The sequence below is a fragment of the Mugil cephalus genome, chromosome 1 (genome assembly GCF_022458985.1).
Source record: "Mugil cephalus isolate CIBA_MC_2020 chromosome 1, CIBA_Mcephalus_1.1, whole genome shotgun sequence".
NCBI classification, from domain to species: domain Eukaryota; kingdom Metazoa; phylum Chordata; class Actinopteri; order Mugiliformes; family Mugilidae; genus Mugil; species Mugil cephalus.
In genome coordinates, this window is record NC_061770.1 from 12,743,433 (window position 1) to 12,765,412 (window position 21,980).

General features: G+C 43.6%; 1 protein-coding gene across 5 annotated transcripts in view; it reads left to right on the top strand.

Annotated features, from left to right (window-relative positions):
* Positions 1 to 21,980, top strand: part of LOC125006770 (dedicator of cytokinesis protein 3-like) — a 46,545-nt gene that overhangs the window by 13,067 nt on the left and 11,498 nt on the right. For 3 of the 5 annotated variants that reach the window (XM_047583143.1, XM_047583152.1, XM_047583160.1), the window contains exons 5-38: positions 99 to 195; positions 1,675 to 1,823; positions 3,458 to 3,542; positions 4,930 to 4,971; positions 5,691 to 5,845; positions 6,035 to 6,116; positions 6,192 to 6,252; positions 6,346 to 6,493; positions 7,507 to 7,595; positions 8,724 to 8,849; positions 10,473 to 10,597; positions 10,701 to 10,863; positions 11,019 to 11,125; positions 12,661 to 12,832; positions 12,923 to 13,020; positions 13,282 to 13,365; positions 13,468 to 13,568; positions 13,675 to 13,756; positions 14,153 to 14,323; positions 14,940 to 15,132; positions 15,305 to 15,432; positions 15,615 to 15,779; positions 15,878 to 15,976; positions 16,068 to 16,162; positions 16,375 to 16,450; positions 16,579 to 16,679; positions 16,765 to 16,823; positions 16,931 to 17,079; positions 17,192 to 17,277; positions 17,390 to 17,416; positions 17,516 to 17,611; positions 17,698 to 17,758; positions 17,857 to 17,950; positions 20,821 to 20,969. In XM_047583143.1, the coding sequence (XP_047439099.1) occupies positions 99 to 195; positions 1,675 to 1,823; positions 3,458 to 3,542; positions 4,930 to 4,971; positions 5,691 to 5,845; positions 6,035 to 6,116; positions 6,192 to 6,252; positions 6,346 to 6,493; positions 7,507 to 7,595; positions 8,724 to 8,849; positions 10,473 to 10,597; positions 10,701 to 10,863; positions 11,019 to 11,125; positions 12,661 to 12,832; positions 12,923 to 13,020; positions 13,282 to 13,365; positions 13,468 to 13,568; positions 13,675 to 13,756; positions 14,153 to 14,323; positions 14,940 to 15,132; positions 15,305 to 15,432; positions 15,615 to 15,779; positions 15,878 to 15,976; positions 16,068 to 16,162; positions 16,375 to 16,450; positions 16,579 to 16,679; positions 16,765 to 16,823; positions 16,931 to 17,079; positions 17,192 to 17,277; positions 17,390 to 17,416; positions 17,516 to 17,611; positions 17,698 to 17,758; positions 17,857 to 17,950; positions 20,821 to 20,969 (3,715 nt within the window). The remainder of the gene's footprint in view (positions 1 to 98; positions 196 to 1,674; positions 1,824 to 3,457; positions 3,543 to 4,929; positions 4,972 to 5,690; positions 5,846 to 6,034; positions 6,117 to 6,191; positions 6,253 to 6,345; positions 6,494 to 7,506; positions 7,596 to 8,723; positions 8,850 to 10,472; positions 10,598 to 10,700; positions 10,864 to 11,018; positions 11,126 to 12,660; positions 12,833 to 12,922; positions 13,021 to 13,281; positions 13,366 to 13,467; positions 13,569 to 13,674; positions 13,757 to 14,152; positions 14,324 to 14,939; positions 15,133 to 15,304; positions 15,433 to 15,614; positions 15,780 to 15,877; positions 15,977 to 16,067; positions 16,163 to 16,374; positions 16,451 to 16,578; positions 16,680 to 16,764; positions 16,824 to 16,930; positions 17,080 to 17,191; positions 17,278 to 17,389; positions 17,417 to 17,515; positions 17,612 to 17,697; positions 17,759 to 17,856; positions 17,951 to 20,820; positions 20,970 to 21,980) is intronic. The other 2 variants (XM_047583179.1, XM_047583169.1) reach the window with 1 other exon arrangement.

Consider the following 21,980-nt stretch of genomic DNA (forward strand, 5'->3'; position numbering starts at 1 on the left):
GATGCTTGAATAAGCGACTCTGTAACAGCAGTATTGATGCTTTGGGGATTGATCTCATGTTTTTTTTTTGTTTTTTTTTTATTGCTGTGTTGCCGCAGGCTGTGCGAGACGGTGGTGCCCCTGGAGGACCCTATCATCACAGAGACCACCTCCACGCTGCAGGAATGGGGGGTGTTGTGGAAGCAGCTCTATGTGGTCAGTGGCGGCGCATCACGATACATCACACTCGCATCAAAACAAATCACGAAGCAATAAATGTGAAACGGGATCTAGCGTCACCGAGACATCCTGGGGAGTTGAAAGAACAACAGCGCTTGCAGAGAAATTGGCATCCACCGTTGTTTCATTTGCGTTCTTCTCTGAAGTTGGGCAGAATAATCTTTTCCTGTGCGTTTTCTCCCCTTCACATGATTTACCACCTGATACGCCCACGCCTGCTAGCAAGAGCGCCGATTTGCCTGAAATATAGTCCAAATATACGGCGGCATGTCCTTTAGATATTTCTCCATGTCGCTCTGACTGTCACCCCGTATTTTCATACACTATCTACGTAGGAACAGAAATGGTGGTTGGACACAGATAATGGCCTACAGACCTGTCGTATTCAATTTCATGCTGTGTCATTCAGCCATTGATTGATCTCAGCTTGCCTCACGTTGTCCCTGTATCATCCCAAGACTCACCACCTTCAGTCAGCCTTTACTTTGCCGGGCGAAAGTGATTACTGGAAACCCAAAGCGTCCTTAATCCTGCTAAGTGTCGAGGGGGCCAGGCAGAAGTGGTTGGTAGGGTTTTGAGTTTGGAGCTGTGTGTCTTTGTTGCAGAGCTGGCAGCGAGTTTTTACATAACCTCTCACTGAGGACTGCTCATGCTCTGAGCAACGAAGCAGCCCCAGGCTTTGGTGTGGTGATGTAACTTCCGCTGAAGCTCGACTAATATGAAGCGTTGATTTAACCGTGCCGGTTTTGGTGCTCAGCCCTGTGTGATATGGGCCGTGTTGCCACAGTTGCGGCCGCATTAAAAAAGATGCAGCGCTGCCTAGACGTCCATACATTTCGCCTTATTGTTGCTAGTTAGAATTGATGATGTTGGTTCATGGAACAATGGGCTAAGCCATAGCCGTGTATCTGTTATAATGTACGTAATTAGCCCTGCAGAATAGAGGTCCGAAAGGGCTCATCAACCCTGACAAAAATCTTTTTTTTTTTTCAGCAGCTCCCAGCCTTTGAGAACATACAATGTTTATCCTCATTAAATTTGCACGGGCATTGTAGTGGCGCTTAATCTTTGCATTTATGTTAACAAACCTGGGTGGTAATGTAGGCTTGTCATACCATTAGGGAGAACAGAGAATGCCAGAATTAAAACCGTAGTTCTTGGTCTACGAGAAATGGTGATGAAATTCATTACTGTAATGAGGTCAGACCTATAAGGGAAATGCATTTTCGTGTTTTGTTAATAAAACCTCTGGGCTTGAATCTCTGTAGGAGGAGATTGTTTTGCTGCTTTCACTGGCTGCCATTGCTGTACATCCTGAGCATTATTTTGTCTCGATCGTAAACTTGACATGAATGTTTCACTGATCATTGAGTTTCATTGATAGCATATGCTGTATAAATAAATACATGAGGAGATCAAGTGTCCCAACTGTGTCCACTTTGGCTCCTTCGATAGAAACACAAGGTGGATCTGTTCCATAAACTTCGCCACGTGATGAATGAGCTTATTGACCTGCGTCGGCAGCTGATCCAGGGTCACCTCGCCCAGGACCAGACTCGCGAGATCAAGCGACACATCACTGTGCGACTCGACTGGGGCAACGAGTGAGTACCTCTTGTACTGAGTGCACTGTATCAAGAGAGGCGAGTTACTGAAAGCCTGCTCTACAACAGACATTTGTTTCTTAACTGCCGGCCACCAAAGAATACAATGTTTCCTTGGCAGCGGAGAGATCTACAACGCAGGAGGAGTGGGAGTGCAGCAGCATTTGCCATGATGTAATTTTATGGTCATTTAGCAGATGAGTGAATCTGAAGCAGCTTAAAGTCAATGCAAATCCCCCTGGAGGAACTGTAAAGCCATATCCTTACTGTTGCCAGTTTCAAACTCCATCCAACTGAGCTGTGACAGGCATCCATAACAGAAAGAAAGATGTGAGGGCTCCACTTCAGGAAGAGGGATGGCTTTAAATGGAGGCGCCATCTGTCAGTTTAATACAAGAATTAATGCATAATTGCACATAAAAGTACACACACATCCTCTTTGAACTACATCACTCAATTGTTCAGCATTATTCTGTGTCATGCTGGAACGAAATGTAGAAAAGACTCCGAAGTAGTGCCTGAAATATACTGTAGTGTTTGAGGTCAGTGATCTGTAATGCACACTGACCTGAGAGCTGTGGTGATCTAATTTCATGGTCAAAAGATTATAGCTGCACTGATAGATGAAGGTTACATAATTTAAAAAGTAACAGTGTGATTTACAGTATCATAACAAGAGAGTACATTTACTCCAGTACTGTACTTAACCTACTTTACTCCCATAGACTTTGTTAGTGGGTCTCTGTAAATAAACTCACACTGAGTGGTTCAAACTCATGAATCCTCATTTCGCACATGCCAGAAATGTCCGACAGAGTTGTTGGAATAAAATTATGCACAAATCTAAAATTGTCCGTATTGGTGAGGCGGCGCTGCCATGAATTAACCGAGCCTTCTGTTTGAATATTTCTCTCTGCATCGGCCAAACATCAAACTGTAAAGTTGTGGATTATTAGCGAGAGTTAAACTGAATTAAGTACAATTTCAATGGGAATATTCGACCATATTAAGGATATTGTAGTTTGTTACATTTATCAGGAGTCTGACTATTTTGACCAAGGTTCACGCGAGGAAAATTAGCTACTAAATTAAAATAACTGATGATACCGGATGAAGTAAAACCTTAAAGCCGCTACCATTTCCTGGCCCTGAGAGGTTGCCAGGCAACCGATGGAGACACCAGGAAGTCACTGCAGCACATGAACTCAGTTGTTGTTTTTACAACTTAACATTTGTTCGGGTTTGTTATTGCGTTTTAGACAGGGAGGTACGTAGATTTTTATTTCTGTTGGCTGTTAGCCCACAAATTCAGCATCTAAGTAGCTGCTAGCTCGCTGTTGGAGTCAGTAAATAAATAGCAGGCATATCATCTAACTCCCCACAGTGGAGTAAAAAGTTAAGTGTGTGTCTTAAACATATCTCTGCAAAGTGAAGCGAGTAACAGAGTAACATATGAAATTATTTTATATAAAAGACTATATCCTGTAGATATTACCAAGAAACACGTATGTAGGATTCTCTGCGCTTTTAAAGCTAACTCAGATCGAGAAACATTTTATGTGTAGAAGTTTGATTTGTTTTTCTCTTTGTCTTTAAGCTCCTTTTATCCCTTTATCCCTCTCTCTCTCTAACAGGCACCTCGGCCTCGACCTTGTTCCCAGGAAAGAGTTTGAGATGGTGGAACCGGATCAGATCAGCGTATCAGAGCTATATAAACTGGTATGTTTGCCTGGATTATTGCTGCTAACATGCTGTACACACAGAATAAATTAATAAAGTGAGTGTGTATTCTTTGGAGGATAAAATGCAATTAAATATATCCCCACAGCATGCAGAAACCGTAGCCATGACTCACTGACTTGCACACTATTGGCCTTTTTTTTTTTTTTTTTTTCCCCGACCGACTGTGTGTCTGTTTCTCGTTGCACAGCCTGGTTTTACATATATACATATTTACAGTACATATAGTGATGTGTTTCTGGATGTGAAGGGATGTGCGAATGCACCGATTATCAAATCATCCATAAGAAGGTGCCTCACGAGAGAGAGCACGATTCAGCTGTTGGAGCCGCCTCATGTGCCTTGCTCTTTATGCTCTCCTTGGCTGCCATATTGAGTGTGTCCCTTTCCTGGCGTGCACGTGACTCTCGCTTGCGAGCAATGCAGACGTAATGCAAAGTGACAGGCCCAGGTGAAGCTATGGAAAAGTACTGTACATGCAAGTAAATATTTTATAGTTCTTTTTTTTCATTATATAAATTACATATTTTAGTCTTGCTAGCTCTAACCCCTGAACCAGGCTCGAGACGCGTATCCATGAATAAGTAATGTCTCAAATGTATTTTGGTTGTAGTCTTGTGTTTCCTCCAAATCTATACACAAAACGAGAGAGAGAGAGAGAGGGGAGACTTGCTGAAGCAGATTCAATTTTAGAAATGAGCGATTACAGCACGGATGTTATAAAATCTAATGTAATGCTGCTGGAGACCGTTATCTGGGAGGGAGATCCTTTCTGGTCAGTGGCTGAAGCTCCATATGCTTATGAAAATACTCTCCAACTGCCCTGCAGCCTCCCATTATCCCATTGCCATGTTTCTCAGCTTTGCATGCAGAATGTTTGCGCACTAAATGCCCTGTCCAGAAACAACAGTGTAGCTCTTCCTTGCCAAAAAGCCTCCTGACTCTGTCGATGAAAGTGAGCTTGTCTTTGGCAGGGCACGAAGCCTTGGCATCTCTTCAGGTATGGGAGTGGAAGAGTTCTTCTAGGCTGCTGAGCAAAGAGGACCGTGTGTGTGTGTGTGTGTGTGTGTGTGTGTGTGTGTGTGTGTGTGTGTGTGTGGGCTATACTGGATTTGTCCTCTCCTCTCCCACGTCCTCACGTTTTGCCTCGTGTGGGCTTCTTTTAGCGCTGAGGGAACAGTAGTGTAGCCACTCGGCAGCGTACGTAGGTGAGAATTTGTCAGGTTTGAAGCATCGACCCAGGCATCGCTCAGGTAGCGTGTGTCTGAAGCTGGCGATCAGGTAAATAAGTTCAATGCTGTGTGGGAGGAGCGGACAATAGACTGACTGATCTGACATCTCTCGTTTGAACCTCCCTGTTTTTCAGCATGTATCCAGCAGACACTGTGGTCAGCAAAGCACAAATCAGGTACAGTCACTTCAAAGCTGCTCATGAAATCGTCATCTTAGCACTTCAGCACTCAGCACTCATAAATTACCTTTCAGTGTGATTTAACTTTAATGTATGTTGGTTGCCTTTAATGGTAATGGGGTAGTGATAATGCGCCATTAGAAACTCACTCCAATAAGGCCACGCTGTGAGGATTGATTCCCACTGGGATCACATATGTCCAAAATGTGCACACAAATGTCACTGCGGTCCACTTTGAATAGTTTGTTCCACTGAATTTCTGTTGTGTCAGAAAACCAGTTTAAGGACATGAATTAGTATTTTAATTTCTCGTGTAATTTTCTATCTAGGTCAGTTACCATAGCCTAGCACTGACTGTAAATATAGGGAAACGGTTTACATACAAATCCACCTCTAACTATCACTTATATTCACTAAGTGGCCACATAAAATCACAATCTCTTGCTTTCACACTTCTACAGAACAAAGAAACAAGAGATAATGTTTTGATTTGTAAGTAGAAAAGATGCTGGCATGTGGATTTTGTGACAAAACCTCCCAACAAAACTTGAAATCGTAAAGCTGTTATATTTGCAGTAGTTATAGGAGCACCCTCCATTTGTGAAGGCACCTATGTGTCCACTGAATCTGCTGTAGCACAGTTTCCATATATAGAACGTCATATGCTCGCAGTGAAGACTGGTCTCCTTAGCGGTCACTTTCTTGTTGGTTCCCAGGGTGATAGCACGAGACAGCGTCATGGTGACGGTTGCCGTGTCCCTGTGTCGCACCACCTTTTCATCAATCTGAAGAGTTTTACTTATAACAGCATCAGCGAGGATGCGGATGTCTTCTTTTCCCTGTACGACACTCGCGAGGCCAAACAGATCAGGTAGATGGAGGAATCTCACACACAGCTGCATCGAGGGGGCCCAAAAAAAAAAAAAGTACAACACATGCTGTATGAAAGCAAGGGGAGAAGTGGCAAACATGCACAGATAGTCTGTATGCTGCCTCTGTCCAGCAGATTGACGGAGGCATCGTGGGTCTGACAGAAACTTTAAACTGAGTTCTTTTACAGTGAGAAGTTCATGGTGAAACTGAACAAAAACGGAGGACCAAAGAATCCAGAAAAGGTTGATCGTCTGTGTGCTCTCTTCACGGTAAGATATTTGTCCTTCTTGACATAATATTCTGTATTTCCAGCTACAAACATTTCACTTTCGTTTTCTCTGTAGGATTTAAGCAGTAAAGACTTGAAGAGAGACCTCTACATTGTTGCACATGTCATAAGAACTGGTAAATAAAAAAAACATGTCACGATGCGTTCTTCGTAGCTATTATGCCCATCGGTGTTTCAGCTCGGCACATCCTTTTTGTTTTTCTTTCCAGGTCGTATGCTGCTGAACGACTCCAAAAAAGGCCCACCTCATGTGCAGTACAGACGACCCTACGGCTGCGCTGTGCTCGCCATGAGCGATGTTTTCCACACCATCACAGACCTCAAAGAGGAGAAGGACTTTGTGCTCAAAGTTTATACGTGAGTTTTCTAAATGAATTCCCTTCATAAAAATATTCAGTTAAGCTTCTCTGGTTTGACTTACCTAATTACGTCATAGCTGCATGGGTTCTGTGCTAAAGAGCTAAAGTGTCTACGGATTGACGTGCGAACGATCCGAATATGTCGTGCATGACAACCTAGTGCTTCGCCGTTGACGCTTGGTGTCTTTGGACCAGAATGATAATGAAGTGTCCTCTGGAAAATCAATAGCTGCTCACCCCGGGCCTGAGGCAGGGCACTTGGCGTGTTGTGAATCTGGCTGCTTCTGTTAGGCTTCCCCACAGAGAGCCACTCCTGTGCACCCGCCAAACCCAGCGAAGGAAGGGGACACACAGAAGGAGAGGGGAAGGGGACTGGCAGAGATGACACATAGATAATTGAGCGAAGTTAGAGGTCAAGGCTAAACAACTTTAAGCTCAGCATATTTTCTCGTCAGTCGTCAACAGCTAAAACGTCTCCTCGCATCTGCGCCGTCGTCCTCTGCGTCAGCTCTGGGTCAACGGCCATTCGTGCGCTTTCCTTCACACGCTGCCTTCCTTCCGCGGCGTTTTTAAGGAGCACTGCAAAGCCCGGTGCGAAATAAAGGGCTCCGTGAATAGTAAGCTGTCGTTTTTATTGGATTCCTTCGCCGACGCGAGGAGCCCTTCCTTTTAAAAAGCAAGCAGTGATTCAGTGCCGAGCTGCCTCACAACTGTCGGCTCCTATAACGCTCCAGTCTGTGCATTTCCACATGCCTTTCCCGGGGGCCTTCGGGCCCACAGTAATGAAAAAGGCTGGTAGAGAGCTGGCTGTCAGGTTTGCTTAGTATGCTGCGTATTTGGGCTAATGTGCTGCTTGATAGCACCTCCCCCTGCTGCTACCTTTTCTCCAGGAGGAAATCGGCTCTGGGACACATGCTGTTTATGCAGTCCCCCATGCACACACTTCTGAACCCTCCATCTGGACCCACTAATGGGCACGTTGTTAACAGCCCCTACTGTCTTTCTCCCCAGATGTAACAATGAGAACGAGTGGTACCAGGTACACGAGAACATCATCCGCAAGTCCAACACCAAGTACTCAGCCCCCAGCACCAACTATGGTGAGTGGCTTTAACCCCTCTGTTGTTAGAATCCAAGGCCGTTGACATGTTTTTGCTGAAGCTTTTATCCGGAGAAGCTCACAGGGAGAGAGCAGATGGGCGACCGGGTTGTGCACAAGAGCAGTCCCGACAAGTCGCATAGATGTCGAAAGACGTCTCAACGTGGGCTCAACTTTGCTTTCATCATTATCTGGGTTGTGTTTCAGACAGCCTCCACCACAATGCTAGGTTTCATTTTTAAAGGGTTGAAGCTGGACCAGTTCCTGTGTCGGGGAGTGGTGTGATTGTGGAGGACGTCAGGATATTTAGTTTCTGCTAATATAATAATATACTAACATATGCAAGAGCTAATATGCTCTTTTACTGACTGAAAATAATTTGAAACACCTGCAACAAATTATTTGTTTTCACTACTGATGCTGAGCGACTGATTAATCGGTTTCTCCTTTTAAAGCTCAAAATTTGGGAACCATTAGAGTTATTACAGTGATTATTTTTTCCATAACAACTTACCCTCTGCTATGATATTTTTCAAGGTCAATAAAAATTCCCTCCTTTATAACAACCACTCCTGCCATCTTTGACCATTGACACCTGAAGAAGAAAACACATTGTAGCTAAATGCTAAGCTAAATCAGTGTGTTATCTCCCACGAAAAGATCCCTGTCTGCCTTTGGTGTTAAAAAAAAAAACTTGCTGTGTGAAATAACTGGACACATTTTAAGTGTGGTCCTCTCTTTCTGTCAGCATCTCACGGTTTAAATCGTGACTCATGCCTCGCAAAAAAAAAAAAAAAAAAAAAAAATATGTCACCAGATTTGTGCACACACTTTTTTTTTCTTTCTTTGTGTAATTCCACAATAGCATTTTTGCTCCCGCCCTCTACTCAGGCACTGATCACATCTCTCTATCTGCTTTCTTGTCTGTCTTCTCCTCCCCCACATTCTGACTAATGTCCTTTAAATACCCCCCCCCCCCCTTCTCCGTCTTTGTCCCTGTGCTTTCTTTGCTTCAATTCGACTTTCTTCCTCCCACAACCCTACACCTCTGCGTGTGCCCTCTCCCCTCCATTTACACACTCTCACATGCCTATGTCCCCCCTCCCCACCCCCTCCACTCTGTCCCCAGGCCTCATCATTTCCCTGCAGCTGCTGCGAGGTGAGCTGGAGCAGATCAGACGGGAGAACCAGGCTGTGTTCAACAGGGCCTTGGCACTCACACGCAAACTGGGTTTCCCAGATGTCATCCTGCCAGGTAAGGAGGCAAAGAGCGGTCGGCAGTAATGGGGACAGAAGGGTTCAGGGAGGAGGTGAAGGCCAGAGGCCAGCTGGATTGGAGGAACAAAAAGAGGGGAAGGTCACTGATTAGCTGAGAAGAACAGAGGAAATGAGTGGATTGAATGGAAGGAAACAGTCGACAACATCAGTAAAAAGATGTAAGAGAGCGGGGCTGAGCTAGGTTAAATGTTGAGAAACTTTTATTTGACGTGGATATTTCCATTAAATATTGCTTCATTAATTCTTTTCAGATCGGGATGTTACATTTAAAAACATTATCCCTAAGCCATCAAAGAGAGACTTCTCTTAAAATTAAAACCGCTTGCGCAAAGCCCTCCATATAAACAAGTAGAAACTACTTAGCTCGGCCAGAGCAGGTAACAGCGGGAAAACTGATGTGTCTGATGACAATACATCAATCACTGGAGCTGTTTTTCTGCCAAACAAATACTTTTGACACCAAATATGTTAAGATCATAGGTCTTCAACAGGGGGTCCGTGACCCTTAAGGGGTCCATGGAGGTACTGCAGGGGAGGAGAGTCGCAAAATCTTTGGTTGATTAGACATTTTTTATATATATATATTTTTAATTTTCCCCCACAAATGTATATTTCTTTAAATACACATTAACATGAATCCAACATACTGAATGCAAAATGATAATAATAATAATGTATATTTAAGTTTAATCCAGAACACATATAGTAGGTAGGGGGTCCCTACTTAATCTCTCCATCAGTTTGGGGTCCTTGGCCTTTGAAGACCCCTGGTTTAAATTACAACACTAATGTACTTCTGTTTTGCATAAGACTGGCATGTAGGTCAGGTTCTGAACAAATTGTAAAGAGTAGACATCTTCAAAGGTTTCTCAAAGACATTTAAAGAGCGAGGTGTGTGTTTATTTCTGAATATTTCATCAGCTGACATTGCAGTGCTTTGTGCATCCTAAGAATGTGTAATCCTCTCCTCTCCTCTCCTCTCCTCTCCTCTCCTCTCCTCTCCTCTCCTCTCCTCTCCTCTCCTCTCCTCTCCTCCTGCTCCTCCTCCTCCTCCTCCCAGTATTGCACCTTGTGAGTCATCTATCCCCAAGGAAATGACTTGCCTATAAATAACAATAATATGATTTTAAAAATAACTGCAATATCTTCCTCCACTGTTGCCGCTGATATTTATTCCATTAAGCACTGACCCCACTAAAGGTGCTGAGGCAGTCATGAGCTACAGCTTATTACATCTTAGCGGCATCGTTTTGCATTGACAGTGACATGCCGTGCACATCTTAGTCCACGCAGAAGCTTAATTTAAGTTGACCACTCACGGCTCATCTGTGGAGCAGAGGCTGACATGGACATTGGAGCTTATGAGCATCGCCGAGGCAGGAGATATGTGGAGACGCATCGTAGTCAGGGAACTCCCTTTAAAGTGTTTTAATTTCCAAACTTGTACTTTTGAGACTCACATTAAGTCAGACTGATATTACTTGAGGCAACCCAATTTTGTGCAACTCCCCCTGTGGGAGCTTTTTTTTTTTTTGTTCTCTGAGACAAGAGCTTAAAATCAAGAGTTCCCTTTTAAGTAAAGTTTATTCTTTCGTCATAGGTGACACACGCAATGACCTGTACCTCACCCTGGAGCGGGGGGAGTTTGAGAGGGGTGGCAAGAGCGTCCAGAAGAACATCGAAGTGACGCTCTATGTCCTCTACGCAGACGGGGACACACTCAAAGTATGACACACATGCGCTCCAGTTATTATGTGCCATATCACCAGGATATGGGTGGTGACGAGTGTAAGCTTCCTCCAATGCATCCTTCTCCTTCTCCTTGCAGGACTGCATCAGTTTGGGCAGCGGGGAGCCCAACTCCTCTGAATATCGCTCTTTTGTCCTGTACCACAACAACAGCCCCCGCTGGAGTGAGATGGTCAAGCTGCCCATTCCCATAGATCGTTTCCGAGGGTCCCACCTGCGCTTCGAGTTCAGACACTGCTCCAGTGAGTCACTAATGCAGCCCGGTGGCTGTCAAACCCTCAGCACACGAGTTCATTAAGACAGGACTGGATCACGCTCAGAGCCCCACTGAGTGCGCATGATGGGTGCAGCGTGGATGGGTATCTGATGTATGCTGTTACGATGTGCTTCCTTTTAGCTAAAGACAAAGGGGAGAAAAAACTGTTTGGCTTCGCCTTCACTCCTCTGATGAGAGAAGATGGGACCACGCTGTCGGATGAGAGCCACGAGTTGTATGTGTACAAGGTAGGATCAAGTCAAGGTGCAGTTGAGTTCATATATGTTTGTTCCTTTAGCTGTCCATCGAAACATATGAGCTTAAAGAGCTGACTCTCAACTTTACCTTGAGGGTATTCACATCCACAGTGGATCAAATGTGTAGAAGCTGTATCAGTCTCCAAACACAACTGCTGAATAAGGTGCATTAGCAATTGGTGAAATATAATTTTCTACCAGTGTTTAGTTTCTTGAAATGAAAATGTAAATAATTATATACAACTTTGCTTCTTCTGCCATGCTGATGTGTTTATGTGTTGGTAGGGCATCACAAACTAGCAACCAGCTGCTGGCAGTTCTTTGTATTTCACTACTCATGCAGTAATAGTATTACCTGGGGACATCATGTGATTCATAAAATTACCTACACTACCATTCAAAAGTTCAAATACACCTTCGTATTCAATTCAGTGAGAAAGTGTGTCCAAACTGTTGATAGTAGGTAGCGTATGTCAGTGTTCTATATCTTTACTTTTTGAGAGGACACAACATGAAATACCCTATAATTGTTTACACTCTCCGATGCCTGTAGCCAATGTTACACATCACCATGCGAGGTGTTTTTTTGTTCACAGTCCATTTATTTGTCTCCTGTTGCCTGATTCATTTCATTTTTGCCACCCAAGTGATTATGCTCTGTGCAAACAACATGCGATTCACAGTATACTTGTTTATTTGGAGAACTCCAGGTAGCATGTCCTAGATCCTCCAGGCCAGAGCATCATGTCCTGGTTTCTGAGAAGAAGCTGTTTACAAGCAGCGCTCTTAAACGAGACGCTCCAAGAATCTGGCGTTAACAGGATACCAACATAGCAGTTACTGTGAAAAACTGTGACCAAATCCACACACACAGCAAATCCACAATTTTTTTAATATGCTGTTCAAAGTCCTTCAAAGAGCGAACAGACAATTAAGTGATCAATCTGAACCGAAGTGCCAGGTTGGCAGGTTTTAAGGTTGGACAAAGTGCAGGACAAAGATAATAAAAGATCAAAAAACAAACAAACAAAAAAAGGATGATTAAGGCGAGGTGCAAAAAAAAAGGTCTTTATATAACAAAAGGTGCTGCAGACAGCAGGAAATCCAAAACACAAGAACGAAGGAGTATGGTCTGGCAACAAACTGCACGACTAAGGGACAAAAACACAAAGACAGGATCACAGGGAGTACAACAATGTAACAGGGAACAAAGGCAGGGCTATATATACACACTCGGGCAGAGGGCTGACAAGGCACAGGTGAAACGAATGAGGGTGGAGACACAAGGAGAAACCAATAAGCGATCAATGGAAAATCCAGGGAATAACACCAAACAGGAAACTAAGAAACTCAAAAAAAATAAAACAGTTGCCTTTGTTTTAGCTTTGTTTAAACGTACGCCACAACCTGGATGACAATCAAATGCCACCAGCATGAAAGCACAGCTATGCACTAAAACCATGATGCTTTTGCAGAAACATTCTCTCATTGCAATCTTATCCGTCTCCGAACCGTCCATCTCCTAGTGCGACGAGAATGCCACCTTCAGTAACCAGGGCCTATACCTGAGCCTGCCCTGCTGCAAGGAGGACTTCAACAGCTGCCCCAACCTGCCTGTCAACCTGCCCTTCCAGAGAAGCCCCAAAGAAACCTTCTGGGTGTCCACGATACTCTGCTCCACGAAACTCACGCAGAATGGTAATCTGCCTGCCGCGCTCCTCTTCTACACAAACGCGTTTACGTTGTTTTAATCGAGCCCACTCACCTTGACGTTGTCCCTGCTTTCAGTGGATCTACTGGCTCTTCTGAACTGGAAGGCTCACCCAGACAGGGTGTTGGACATCCTCGGACGACTACGCCAGATCAGCGGAGAGGAGATTGTCAAGGTTAATGTCAGCTTCCAAAATGTCCTCTCTTACAGTGTTCAGTTTCAGATTGAAGTATTTAGTAGAATAGTATGTAACATTGTTGTTTGGTCACGCTATTATCTCAGAATACAGTTATAAAAATCTAATAAATTTGCCCTGCTTTTGGATGAAGGGGATATCCTTTTTTCTATTTCTTTCTATTTTAGTTGTCAGTAAGGTCTTTAATGTGACGGTTGTTTTGAGATTTGTCCTTCTTTTTTTTTTTTTACCCACTCACAGTTCTTGCGAGATGTCCTGGATACGCTCTTCTGTCTTTTAGATGACAACACTGATAAATACGGACCTCTGGTTTTCCAGTCTCTGGTAGGACAGCTAACGGGACAAAGTGAACTCATATGCCGAATTATTTAACGTGACTTTCGCGCGGAGGAAATAGTTGTAACTCCGATATGTTTGTGTGCTCAGGTGTTCATCATTAACTTGCTCAGGGACAGTCGTTTCTACCACTTCAGACCTGTCATGGATTCCTACATCCAAAACCACTTTGCCGGAGCTCTGGCGTACAAGTACTGCAACATTTACCTGATTCTTTTCAGTTTTGTGTGAAAGAACCATAAAACACTGATTTCAGATGCCTGGAAAGTCCCTTGATTTCATGCGTTTTATGTGCAGGGAGCTGATTCGATGTCTGAAGTGGTACATGGACCGCTCGGCTGAGGTCGTCCGGCAGGACCACATACAGGAAGCCATGAGGGTAAAGTATCGCACTAACTTCTGTCTGGTTCAGTTTGGGTCCGTTCAGTGGGGATTAATTAGCGTGGCACGGTGAAACGGTCAGACAGAGCGACTGATAAGGAGTAATGTGACACTATATGAGGCCTCAGGAAGTGAATTTCCTGCAGAGAGTGAAGCTAATGGGTGGAAGTGAAATGGGTGAAACCTCTGCAGATATTGACGAGCAGAGTGCAGCGTTTCCGCGCGGTGATTGAATTTCCTTTGCGTTAAGGAGATTTGACGACATATTTCTTTTCACGTATTGATTTTCAACCTTAAACCGATTCTTGTTCCCTGTTAGGGAGCTGATGTTTTAGTGGTGGGCGCGTAAGCTGACTGTATGTCTCCGTCTGCATCTTCCTAACAATCACCTCAGGCACTGGAGTACCTGTTCAAGTTCATCGTACAGTCTCGTATCCTGTACTCGAGAGCGACCTGTGGGATGGAGGAAGAGCAGTTCAGAGCAAGCATCCAGGAGCTCTTCCAGTCGATCCGCTTTGTCCTGAGTCTGGACAGTCGCAGCTCAGAGAACCTGGTGTTCACGCAGGTCGGAAAGTTCACACAAACATTATATTTACTGTTTTCTGAAATCACAGCGGCCACCTGCTTGCCATTCCTGTTTCTCTTTTGTTATAAATGTTTTTATTTCCTCTTTCTTTTCTTTTTTTCATCCTGACTGATTTATTTTTGTTAATTTATTTCTTGATTCATTCTTGTCACTTGTTTCACCCTGTTGCCCCATCCTTGGCTTGTTCTTGGACAGTTTAGGGGTGTGATCAGCTGCATGTCTTTCTGTGGTCATGCTCCTGGACTCTCGTCCTTCTCAGTAAGTGGCAGTGCCCCCATGTGTTGGTTCTCCAGTGCAGCGGATGCTGTGCAGCCCCATCCTGCTCAAACAGGATGATGCATTCTTGAGTAAATTGATTTGCCCCTCTAGATTTTTATATTTAACCTTTATTTCCAGACAGATAATTAAGATTATCGTAGCACAATAAAATAAATGATGTTGCAGTAGGACTTAAAAATCCTGTTTGTGCTCCATTTATTGAAATACCAATAAATGACTGTGTTTGCGGTCTTCCTGTTTTGTGTCTGTCACTTAGATATTTGTAAGGGTTTTTTTTTTTTATTCAAAAAATCTGTTCTTTGTTTCCCCCCCTAAGGCAGCGCTGTTGAACAGTTTCCCTGATATCTTCGATGAGCTGCTGCAGATGTTCACGGTTCAGGAGGTAGCCGAATATGTCCGGGGCACCCTGGGGAGCATGCCCAGCACCGTGGACATCGGCCAGTCTATGGATGTAGTCAAACTGCAGTCCATCGCTCGCACAGTTGAGAGTCGACTCTTCTTCTTCCCTGGTGAGACAAACGTGAAGATTTTACAAAAAAAGGTTTCTTTCTGTGTTGATGTCAACACAAACATGCTGCGGCAGCATTTCGGTCCGTATAATTAAACCTAATGCGCGGGTGGTTCTTGTTAGTTTCAGCCTCACTTAGTCTCCCATTTCTTTGTCTCTTTTCCTTTCCCCAGAATCCCGTAGCATATTGCTGCCTGTGGTCCTGCATCACATCCACCTGCATCTACGCCAGCAGAGGGAGCTGCTCATTTGCTCTGGGATCCTGAGCAGCATATTTTCCATAATTAAGACAAGCTCCATGGTACAGATCACATTTTTACATGCGTGTTCGACATATATGACAACAACATAAAAAAATATCCTATTAACTTAAAGAATATGAGAATGTGTTATAAACCTAAAGCTTTAAATCAGATGGATCGTTACAATTAAGCTAATAAAGCATTCCCGTTGAGCTGCAGTTTTTGTTTCTGTGTGTTTCAGCTTGTTGTTGCTTTTCAGGAATCTTCTGTTCAGGAGGAGGTGGAGATGATGGTGGAGAGCTTACTGGATGTGCTGCTGCAGACCCTGCTGTCCATCATGAGCAAATCTCACTCCGTGGAGACGTCCAGAGGACAACGCTGTCCCCAGTGCACTGCTGAGATAACGGTAAGCTCCCACTCAGCGCGCTCCCACTCACTTAATGTTCCGCGTTGATTGACCTTCCTATTCCTGTGCGCCCGTGTCTGTCATTTTGTTTTCTGCAGGGGGAGTATGTTTCCTGTCTTCTCTCTCTGCTGCAACAGATGACAGAGATCCACTTTCACCATCTACTCAACAACTTCCACAGCAAAGAGGAGCTGAAGGTGGAGTCTCAGAGCCGAGCATGATTAGAGCCCGTTCCCCGTGTCCCACATTCCTAACCAGCGTTCACTTTGTTAATATATTCCTCTGCAGGAGTTCCTGTTGAAGATCTTCTGCGTGTTCCGCAATCTGATGAAACTCACTATCTTCCCTCGAGACTGGAGTGTCATGCGTCTTCTAACCAGTCAGTGAGTCTGCTTTTCCATTTCTGTCATGCCGTCTTTGTCCTGGAGATGGTAAGGGAATACAGCCAACCATTAGATCAGGGTCTCTTCAGATAGTTCCGCTCTGAAGGTGACGCTTGTGTTGCAAAATTTTTATTTATTTATTTATTTTCTCCATCTATTTTTGGCACCTAGCTCATTTTGTAAGCTGACTGTGTAATGTTTGCTTTCTGCAGTATCATCGTGGTGACAACACAGTTCCTGTCTCCGGCGCTGCACAAGAACTTCTCAGAGGCGGATTTTGATTTCAAGGTGTTTGTCCGGACTGAAACTACACCACATGTCCACTTATTTGTCTTACATTTCTTAAAAAAAAAAAAAAAAAAAATCCATTGTCTGAATATGTTTCTGAGCTGCACTCATGTCTGCTTGCGTGTCAGGTGTGGAACTCCTTCTTCAGCCTCACCGTGCTGTACATCAACCAGCCCAGTCTGCAGCTGGAGTCTCTCGGCCCAGCGAAACGGAAGAAAGTCCTCGACAAGTATGAAACTGCTCTATATTCTTTGTGCGCATTTTTTCAAGGTGCTATCCTAATTATCTTTTTCCCCCCACTGTTTTTATCACAGGCATGGAGATATGAGGGTCATGATGGCGTATGAGCTCTTCAGCATGTGGCAAAAACTAGGTGCGCCGTCCCTTCACCATTTCCCCTCACTCGCATGCGCGTGTCACATTTACATTTTCAGAAAGTCAAACAAAAGGCGCCTGTTTAAGTGTACCTATGTACTGCAGGCGACAACAAGCCCCACTTCATCCCGGGAATGATGGGTCCTTTCCTCGGCGTTACCTTGGTGCCTCAGACCGAGGTCCGAAACATTATGATCCCAATTTTTCACGACATGATGGACTGGGAGCAGAGGAAAAATGGAAACTTCAAACAGGTGCTCATGACGTTATTACCCTTCAAAAAACAGCCTGTGTGCTGCAGAAATGGACAGCTCTTTGTCACATAACGTACCCACGTCTTCGGGCTGATTGTGCTTCTGTGTGTAGGTGGAAGCGGAGCTGATGGATAAGCTGGATAGCATGGTGTCAGATGGGAAAGGCGATGATAATCACAGAGAGCTCTTCAGCCTGTTGTAAGCATCAAACCCGTGTTTAGTGATCATGTGAAGTGATACTCAGACTATCGCCGCTCTCTGAGAGTTTCCTTCTAAATTGCGCCTCTTTTGTTTGCCTGTCACACCTCAGGACCCAGCTGTTCGGTCCTTATCCAAGGTAAAGTTTAATGTCCTCGTATTTATTTTGATTAATACGCGCGCACCTCCTGTACTCGGCGCATTCAGTCAGCGTGTCCTTCTGTGTTTTTCTATGCAGCCTGTTGGAGAAGATTGAGCAGGAGACCTGGAGAGAAACGGGAATCTCATTTGTCACATCGGTCACGAGACTCGTTGAGCGATTACTGGATTACAGGTACGGTGAAAGTCAAGTGCAAATCCTAACTAACATCACTTGTTCAAGTCAGTACTGGACTGATTTATGTGGACCTTTATGTGCAGGGACTGCATGAAAGGAGATGAGATGGAGAACAAGAAAATAGGCGGTTCCGTCAACCTTATGGTGAAACATTCACGAGTTTGCAGGTACCTTTAGGATGATTATCACGCACGGAATAAAATTTACACCTCTGTTTTCTTTTTTTCTTAATTCAACACCAGAACTTCTACAAATCAGAGGTCAACAAGGAGGACATGTACATCCGTTACATCCACAAGCTGTGTGACCTGCATCTCCAAGCGGAGGACTTCACAGGTAACTGAGATGTTGCCCCATCTTCTGTCATGGTGCAAGGGTTTTTTTTTTTTTACTCATTAAACCTCAAGAGATGAAGTTGAATTATCAGGCCTTCCACTGTCCCATTTGCGATTCTTTTATATTGTAGTTTATGACTGCATAGCACAATACAACAAGCAGCGAGAGGTAATGATGCTATTCGTCTGTGTAGTCGGTGAAAGAACTGGGACACAGATAAACGATAAGAAGCTGTGTAATTTGCAACTCGATGCCTGTTGTTATTAGCCTGTTAGCTATGCTATCTCTCAGAGTTTACAGGTACAGGTCAGACCACACTACTTGGTGTGCCGCGTGGTGTGAGCTCCACCATACAAGTTTGTCTTTACCTCCGGGAATGGGTGCAGCAAGCCGGATCTATTACCTTCACTCACCAGTTAATATTTTACTTTCAGATTCTGATATGTAATGAGAAGAAATATGCTTGTACTTGGCCTTTAAAGGTGATTGTATCTTTTCCACCAAACCATAGTAGTCAGTCAACCGTCCGTGGTCCAAAGAGGGTGTCTGTAGCCATGTCTCGTGAAGGCTGAAGCAGCTTCACCCCAGCAGACTGAAATCTGTGTTATGGGAAAGATAACATTTAAGAAAATGAAGAGCTGAATACAGACTTGCAAACTTAATGTCTCACAAGACTGCAGAGCTAAATGGACAGTCTAAATGTCAGGTAGAAAGAATGGTGTCCCTGTAGTTTAACATTAAGGCTTAAATCTATTGCTTTACAGTCTTCAGTGACACCAACCCTTTATTTATATTGTCTGGATTGATATCATTATATTGTATATTAGAAAAACAGAGTGGTAACTGTACATTTTGACTTTCAATCATCTGAAGTCTAAATTGGTGGAAGGTGACAGCTTCTATATGTATATGCAGATTTTTTTGTTGTTGTTGTACTCGCGTTATTGGCTTTGTCGAGGACGTAGCCGCTGATACGACTGATTGAATGCAACCTTATTCATCACTTATGCAAGACAGACAGCTGGGGGCATAATTAAAACACATTTTTGCATCCTGCAGATTTGGGTGCGATCGCACACATGGTTATTTCCAATATGTGATTCGACTGGTTGATGGAGCGGATTCACATTACTGCAGTGTTTATTTTATGGCTGAATTAATTATGTGTTGAACAAACTGTGGCAAAAAAAAAAAAAAAAAACTCAGAAATGCCCAATTACATTAAACTAACAATTTCTGAGATTTAATAGTTTGATCCAAAACAAACAACCAGATTAATCATTTACACTATAGTTAAAACACTAATGCACCTCCATAAATAGTTTTTCACAGCTCCTCACAATTAACATACTGTTAGTTTCTTCAGTCCAGACTTGGTGATGACTTACTTACAGTCACTCAACCATTAAATACCAATCATCCTCTATGGCTAATTTAATAAACTTGTGAAATGCAAATGCCGACTTCCTCCACTGTGTCTGTTTATCTATTTATTTATTTACTCCAGATATTCAGAGTAAGTAGCTTGTACAATGTGCAACGATTTAGTGGAACAACCTGTCAGAACCAACAACAAAAAAACATGATGAAACACCTTCAAGGAAACTGAAACATGTCAGGCACCATTTATTTTAGTTTTTAGATACAATAATGTTCAAAAGAGAGAGAAATAGCCGCATAACTCAAAATTCAGATAAATTAGAAAGTGTTCTGAAACAAAATAATGTTTCCACCTCCTTTGTTTCCACTTGTGTACTTCTCACCAAACCAGGTTAAACTTTATGTTGCCAGTAGCAACCAGTGTTGACACTGCAGCTCAACTTATCTCCACATTTTGATGTGCTACCTGGCAAATATTTACTACTAATACTTAATACTTATTAGGTGTAATTACTTCAGCACTACTGCGACCAGATTTCATTGATATACAACTTATTTTTTAACCAGTTTCCTAACACTGCTGTTTGATGCTCACCTTCAGCAACTTCATAAGTCACCATAGCAACGGCAATCATCTCTCAGCGGTATTCATCACTTTTTAGTGTCCCCTTGAAATGTCCTCTCGTTTTGCAGTCTTTTGTTGTGGTTCCCGACATTGCAGATGTTTTTCTTTTTTTTCTTCTTTTCCTAAATGCGATAAATTGTTAAAATGAATTTCCTCCCTCATAAAACAGTAGCAGCATCACATATTCTAACCACATATTTTGATCCATGTTTACTAGCTCGTCGCCTGGCGCATGTACGTCCACTGGTCTTGGCAGACATGTACAGCACACTTGTGGGCATCTTCATGCCCACACAAAACACGAAACTGCATATAGAAAATGAGCTTTCATGTAGAGCAGTTAAAGAAAGAAAGAAAGCGGAAAACTTTAACCGTGAACACACCTGTGATACTTTCATTTGCCCTGAGATGAAGGACACTACACAGTCTTGTCTTACATTTGATCATAAACTTTATATACTGTCTTCAACACCCTGTTCGTCTACATTACATTACAATAGAGTAATGCACTTTCTCTTCTGTGTTTCTGTAATTATAAATGTTTGATGTATGAGTGAAATCTACTTTTTTTTTTGTTAGGAATTATTTTCACTTTCTTTGTTCTCAGCCGTTACAGTTAAAACTGTAATCGGAGTTGATATTATTTAAACTGTGCAGGTGCTCTTTGCACCTCTGGCCGACATTGTACCAAAACACAGTCCCCACGCTCTGGGTGCTTTGTGTCATACGCCATCTGTTCACAAAAGCCAGGCCCAAAATGTCTGGAAGGTATCAGTTCATCACCGCGGCCAACTGCTTAACATCTGTAGATTTGTTATGTGTGAGCTTTTCTGTTCTGCGCCCCCCCCTCCCCACCCCCCAACAGAGGCAGCGTTCACCCTGCTGCTGTACTGGGAGCTGCTGCAGTGGGAGGACCGGCCCCTGAGGGATTTCCTCCACTACCCCTGTCAGAGCGAGTGGCAACGCAAGGAGAACCTAAGTCGTAAAATCCTCCACTACTTCAACAAGGGCAAGGCAAGTGAATTTTTTTTTTTTTTTCATGGCTTTGCCTCTCACTCCTCTTTTCACTGACTTGGAGCCGGTGTTTCACGGGGACGTTAAAGACCCATCATTCCTGACCCATGTCGGCCTTCGGCTGCGCTGCGACTGAGCCGCTCGCAGCCACGGCAACGTGATGGAGCGGTGTTAGTAGGCTGTGCCAGGCAAATGAAAGGGATGACAACTTTTTAAAAGTTTCTTTCTTTCTCTTTTTACTTTGTTCAAGTGGCTGTTTGTCCTCATGTGCGGTGCAGCTGTTCTCAAACACAATTACGTTTTGCCCTCATTAACTCTGGAAGTGAGGCGCCGGCTTGTAGTCCGTCTCTTTAATCTTTTAAAAGTTTTAATCATGTTTTCTATACTTCAACAGCCACAGCCATCACCACTCGTTTTTATTCTACTGGCAAATTTATGTAAAAAAAAAAAAGTACTCAGATCCTTTACATTAGAAAAAGCTTCAATAACAGGGAGTAGTTCACTACAGTATAAAAGTCTACAGTTCAAAATATGCACGTCACCACAAAACAGAGCTGATTTAAAGTGTTTTCTAAAGTGTCGATTGGTTAAATCTGCTTTAATGTGTCTTATTTATAAGAGTTGTCTGTTCTAGAGAAAACCTTGAACATCATAACTTAAACACAAAGGTGTAGCCGTTTCACACTCCATGATACTTCACGGCGAGGCTCCGAGTCTGTTCAAAGGTGATTTTCTCACTCTGAGTCCCTCCTCCCCGGCTGGCATTCATCCACAAAATGAAATTAGTTGACTGGTCTCTGTGCTTCGCAGAGGACAATGCCCCGTGGTCTACGGGAGCAGCTGAGGAGGAAATAAAAGTGGCCTCCTTCATTACCTCTTTGTCATGTCCTGCTTTTATTGCCGCTCTTATATGAAAGATTATAAGTAGCTGTTCTGTGCCTGGGAAGTCCCCCACTGCTAGAAAAGAGAGTTCATCCAGGACAAACGGAACTCTTTATGCGTCTGCAGGTC